The sequence below is a fragment of the Mobula hypostoma genome, chromosome 6 (assembly GCF_963921235.1).
Source record: "Mobula hypostoma chromosome 6, sMobHyp1.1, whole genome shotgun sequence".
Lineage (NCBI taxonomy): Eukaryota > Metazoa > Chordata > Chondrichthyes > Myliobatiformes > Myliobatidae > Mobula > Mobula hypostoma.
The window spans coordinates 160,438,656-160,444,655 of NC_086102.1; the positions used below are offsets into that span (position 1 = coordinate 160,438,656).

General features: G+C 35.7%; 1 protein-coding gene across 1 annotated transcript in view; it reads left to right on the top strand.

Moving 5' to 3' along the window:
* cwc22 (CWC22 spliceosome associated protein homolog) overlaps positions 1 to 4,561 on the top strand; it is an 85,396-nt gene extending 80,835 nt beyond the window's left edge. The window contains exon 21 of the mRNA XM_063052063.1: positions 3,579 to 4,561. Within this exon, the coding sequence (XP_062908133.1) occupies positions 3,579 to 4,168 (590 nt within the window). The 3' untranslated portion in view covers positions 4,169 to 4,561. The remainder of the gene's footprint in view (positions 1 to 3,578) is intronic.
* Positions 4,562 to 6,000: the final 1,439 nt, after the last annotated feature.

Genomic DNA, 6,000 nt, shown 5'->3' on the forward strand with positions numbered 1-6,000 from the left:
ATGGATAGCTTTTGAGCCTTGCTCCATACTGAAGAATATTTACATACATAAAAGGAAAAAATAAGACAAATCCTTTTGCACATTATTCTCTCACCTCTGTTACTTTCGTTGCAGAATTTATTTCTTCAATCTATGACAAAAATCTTGTGAAGTTCCTCATTTATGGCTTCTCATTTCTTCCTTTCATTATAAAATGCAGCTATGAATAAAGACTTATATTTTATGAAGGGAAAATTTAATTTCTATTTGGTCATAATTAATTTTAGCAGATACTAGGGTCATGATTCAAAAGCAACAATATAAATGAGATAATTTGATCGCTACTGTGTTGAAGAGATTTCAATTTACTCTTAAATTGTGGTTATATATATTTTGTAGAAAAAGTTGGGAATGTGTAAGCCTACGTTGTGAAGTTAGAATATCAACTGAAGTATTTTGTAAACACATAATCAAAATACTTTAAACTGATCAGAAATTATTTGACAATTGTTCCATGAACATGATTTTTCTGGGAACAAGATTTTCAGAAGGCCTTTTGCCCTCAATAATGGCTGATGAGGTAGGCTTCCATGTGCACCAATTGAGTTCTGATGTATTGCTCAAATGGACTCAATTGCTTAGAATGTCTGGAATGAGTGCCAGCAGTTGGTAGGGAAAGAAAGCTTGACTGTTGTTGTTAAACTTGTTAAATCTGTGGATTAGGGGATCACCGGCAAGCCCAATGTTTTATCATCCATTCTGATTGCTTTTATCTAGAGAAGTGAAGTCATTTGAGTAGGCTCACCATTTAAACCAGTTTATTAGCCTAAAAACTCAAATTACATTAAATGATTTTAATTTTTTCCTAGTTAACAAGAATCATCAACAACTTGAGTAAATAACTATTTTTCATAAGCTTTTGCTAAGTTGTTAATGCATATAAAATGTAGTTTTCCATCTTGGGAGTGGGGTGTGGGGAGGCAGGAGGTTGAGGCTGAGAAGAAAGATGGATCAGCCATGATGAAATGGAAGAATGGACTTGATGGACCTAATAGCCTAATTCTGCTCCTATATCTCATGGCTTTGTATTTATAATGCACGATTGTCAAAAACATAAAAGGCATTAGGAAAAAAACAATCCCCCATTTTTTTCTAACCCTGCATAAATGTGATTTGCACTTGTGATCTAAATGTACGGAGTAAGTGAATGTCATTTGAAGTGAAGTGCTTCGACTTGTACTGTTTTGATTGACAAAGATCATACCAAAAACTTTAAAAGGGGGAAAAGACTTGGTATTCTGTAGCAGGTGTCAGAAAGATTTTGCGTCATGTTCTGTGCATAAATTTGGAGCATGATGGAATACGTACAACCTGCCTGAATGAGAGCAGCTCAGTAAGCTTGGTAATATCCAGGGCACAGTATCCCATTATCATAATGTTAACAAAAAAATAGAAATAGCCCTTTGAGCCTACTCTGCAATTTAGTATGATCATGGCAGATTCTCAATCCCAAGTGTGTATTCTTTCTCTTTGATTATATCTGTCCCACTCTCACCCACCCCACCCCACAAGAAGCCAGGGATCGCGTGCTCTGCATCTTGAATGTTTCAATTAAATTGATATTCATAAAATTCATACTTCTTACCACTAATTGCACCATGGCTGCAGTATGTACCATCCACCAAATTTGCTTACGAAGGCTAATTCCTCCACAGCATTCCCAACCACCAAGTATAAGGACGGGAACACATGGAAATATCATCTTACTGCTGATTTGAAAAATTCACTATTGCTTTATTACTGGTTTTCAGTTGTGAAGATCCCTATCCAACAGCACCATTGGAGTACCGTGACCTGTAGTTCAGGCAAGCAGCGCATCATCACCTTCTCAGGATAATTAAGAAGGGTTTTGCCAGCAACCTCAAACTCCTAAGAATAATTTTGAAAAAATGGCCTATTAAAACATACCAAGAATAAAATCGGAAAAGCAAATTGAATCACCCACTGCGGGTCTAGTGGTTGTCATATGGACAGCTGTGGATCTGTAGAAGTATTTGGTATAACTTGAAAATGAGGTGCCATGTATCTCCACTGATTTATTCTTCTGTGAGGCTGAGCTTAGTCTTTCATATTATTTATATTTTTAAAATGCCAAATCATAGCAACGATGTTACTCCCCAGCTTATTGAATTGCCTGAATAGTTAAGGGCAATTTTAATTTACTCTCAAGATGGCAACATTTTTTTTTCAGAGGTATACTGGATTTTTACATTCAGTATTTAGTTTGAATAATGGTAAAAATTTAACAGAAAGATAATGAAGTGTGATAATTATGTTGTGCCATCATTCTCAACAGATCTACTTTAATGTGATTGAAATTGAAGAAAACAGATTGGAAATTCATTTAGTAGTGATATGTTTGGGGATTAATTTTGCACCAACGATTTGAAGGCAGCAATATTAAATGTGTACACACACAGACAGATTGTCCAATAATTCAGAATAGCTGCAGGCAATCTGTCAAAACTACTGTTCATATTCATAGTTTGACTAAAACTGAGCCAGTCACAAAATATCCTTCTGTAAAAGATTTTTTTTTCACTTCTCCAGCTTTCCCACAAGCATTTTATCAACATGCCAAGTCTTGCTTTTGCGTTTGTTTTTCATACACAACCCAAATCAGAGTCTTTTACAGCATATCACGCCCACACTGACACTGAGTCATACCAGATATCCATGACAGGAAAAGGCAGTCCTGGTGTAGGCTGGGACAATTCCTTTACAGTCCCCCCACTGAAATAGATTCCTGTCACCACCTGATGGTGGCACTAAATTTAAACTTGAAACTGACATTCAAGAAATGTGTCCCAAATCTTAGCAAAATTCACCCTCCACTTCCTTGCCAGGATTCCACCCTGACCAAACAGGAACAATTGGAAATACTCAGCATCTGCATCTGTGGAGAGTATAACAAAGTTACTGGTGTAGGTCAGAAGCACCTCTTGAGTATTTACATCATTTTCTCATTTAGTTTTAGGGTTCAGCATTTGCAGCTGAATTTTTTACTGAGCCCAGCCAAACCCGACAGATGGCCAAGTGCATCGGACCTGTAGTTGAGTAGCTGGGCTTTCATCTGTAAATATCAACAGTAACTGAGCATAAAAATGTTACTCTGTTTTGCTTTTAGTTACATTCTTAAGATCCTCATTTCTTTAGTCGTGCCAAGGCTCGTTGTGTAAAAATCCATATTCAATGTTTTGTTGGGCTATTACAATGCTAGTGCAGGTTCATTTTTTTTTGTTTAAAGCTTTGCTGCATGTTGCTTTTGTGGTATATGTTTTAACCGAAATTGTAATTCCCACCAGCAGTTGGATGGAATATATTGACTAACCGTTTGATATATAAATGTCAGCTTCTCACACATAGTGATTGTACAACTAATGTCATTGAACTTGTAATGATTGTGCGACTCTCAGCTACGCTTTCAGGAAATCCAGTGATCTAGAATTATATTTAAATATTAATTCCATTGCTTGCTGAAAAAGGAAATATTTATAGTCTGCACATTGGAAGTGACTGAGTAAATCTTTTTTTTCCAGATGATTTAAATTCAAAGAACCAGAAAATACAGAACAAAAAGGACCGAGGTGAAGAAAAAATAGACAACAGAAAAAGGCCACGTGAGAAAGAAGGATCTAGAAAAGAGCAAGAACGTGGATATCGAGGTGGAAGTGAGGAACAGGAAAGAAGTAGTGTCAGAACACATAGGAAACCTAGAGAGAGAAGAGATGACTCAGACAGACATGATAGGGAGGACAGGAATGAAAGAGATCGCAAACGCAGTGATAGGTATAAAGAACATGATCGAAACCGTGACTTTACAGATAAACATACTGAATACAGAAAAGAAGATGCAAGGAACCATTCTCGTTCTGAAAATGATAGGAACAGCTCCAGGAACAAGGATAGCAATGATCATTACAGTCATAGCAGAGAATTGTCAAAATCTAGAGAGAAGTGTCGTGAAGAAATCCAAACCTCGAGAAATAGTGAAGAAGACCGCCCAAAAAATGGTGTAGATAAGCGATCTGGAAAGCACGATCGTCTTGAGAGTAGATATTCAGAACGTTCTAAGGACTACAGAAAAGATGACGGCAGGTACAGGGAAAGTTCTCCAAGAAGACACTGAGTATTTACAATGCTGCTACTAAGCAAAAATTAAAAAACTGCATTGCCAAAGCTCTGATGAAGGCCACAGAAATCCAATAACTAAAGAAAAAGGAACCAGGTCTTGGATAGAACTGCCGATCTGTACGTAGTTTCCACTGGAATCTCACAAACTGCTATTTCCAGTTGTCATCTTTTGTAATTAGTGAAATCTGCATTTAAAAAGAATGAGTAAATACATTCAACCAAGTCTTCTTTTTGGACAAACCTGGAAGGTGTGCAGATTTATTTTGTGGACAGTGATACATTTGATAATGGATTTATAGAGGATTTGACATTCTCTTATTTCATGTAAATGTTTTGTTTGTCAACTCAAATAAAAATCGTGCAGATATGTCACCATTTTGGAGGTTTTTAATCAACTATTTTTTTTTGTTTTTCTACGATCTATATTACATTAGCATTTAAAACGGGTTAAAATAGTCACCAATATACCTTTGACTTGGAAATACATAGATATAGTTTGTTTCTTGAAAATGTACCATAGTATTTTTAAATGTTAGGATATATATATTATATTAATTTGACGTGTATGCCATAAAAATTTGTCTACATTTATGTTTACCTAGTGTATATGTATAGTAGATATTCAAATTAATATTTTGAAGTGCCTTTTCTGAAGCTTGGATAATTAACATTAATTGATGTACAATATAGGCAAATTGTCCTGGAAAACACTGCACTACTACTTTAATCTTGAGATGTTAACAATATTCCAGTGCTGCCACTGTGAAATGTGATTGTTTCATTTTATTATTTGCCTGGATAGTTTAAAGCCTAGTTTTGCTTTTGAAAATTTAAATTCTAGCTTATTCAAAACTACTCGATGGAAAGAAAAATGTTGATTTTTGTTGTACTTTGTGTTTTTTGTTAACCAGATACCAAAATCAATTCCTTTTTATTTTGTTATCTTGCATGATGGAAGCCAAAACGCATAATGTTGCTTTGTAATAGGCAAAAAAAAAGTTTCATTGTTGAGTTCAGCTCACTATTGAAGCATTTATTGGAGGTAGCTTGGCCTTCCAAAAAGGCTACATGAGATCTATTTGTTTTGGTCGTATTCATCGTGTTTATGAGAAAGTGGCCCTTTCACAATAGTTATACATGTTTAAAATTACCAAAATATAGTCTACTTGTAACTATTAAAAAACTGACCTACTTAATAAATTTAAAAGTATTCCCTCCAGATTTGGGTGATACTGCTAAGACCTCATTCACTACTTCCTGAGGAGGTGATGGTGATGAGAATATTTGAACTACGGTAGGATTTCTATTGATTCAGCTCTCTTGATTGTTTTAGATGGGGAATTCCTGAATATCAACTGAACATTAAAGAAAGGATGTCAGTGCACATCCAATTCAGAATAGTATGGGGGACAAGGAGAAGTAGAAAGTAATAATATTTGCATAGCTTATTAAGGTTCTTGCCAGTTTTCAAAATCAGGACATTTGCAGTGTTTCTGAAGTGAGTCTTATTTGCAGGGCATCTCTACATTATATCTTGTAGCAAAAGAAGATTGAATTTCGCAGATAGGTTGCCTCTTGATCGAGAACGAAGTTAAGTTCTTAAATGATGCTGCAGCTGCACCCCTCCAGGTGAATGACAGATAAACTGTCATAAGCTGAATGAGCCTTGCTGAGAGTAATCTCAAGAAGTAATCTGCTGAAGTGTAAACACTTCGTTATTTTGGTCAGGTTTAGGCCAGCTTTTGTTCAATCATTATTGTTCTGCACTTTGGTGTAAAGAAGTCTCATCTGGTCCTTAGTTGGAATTTCCAGTCATCAACCCAGATA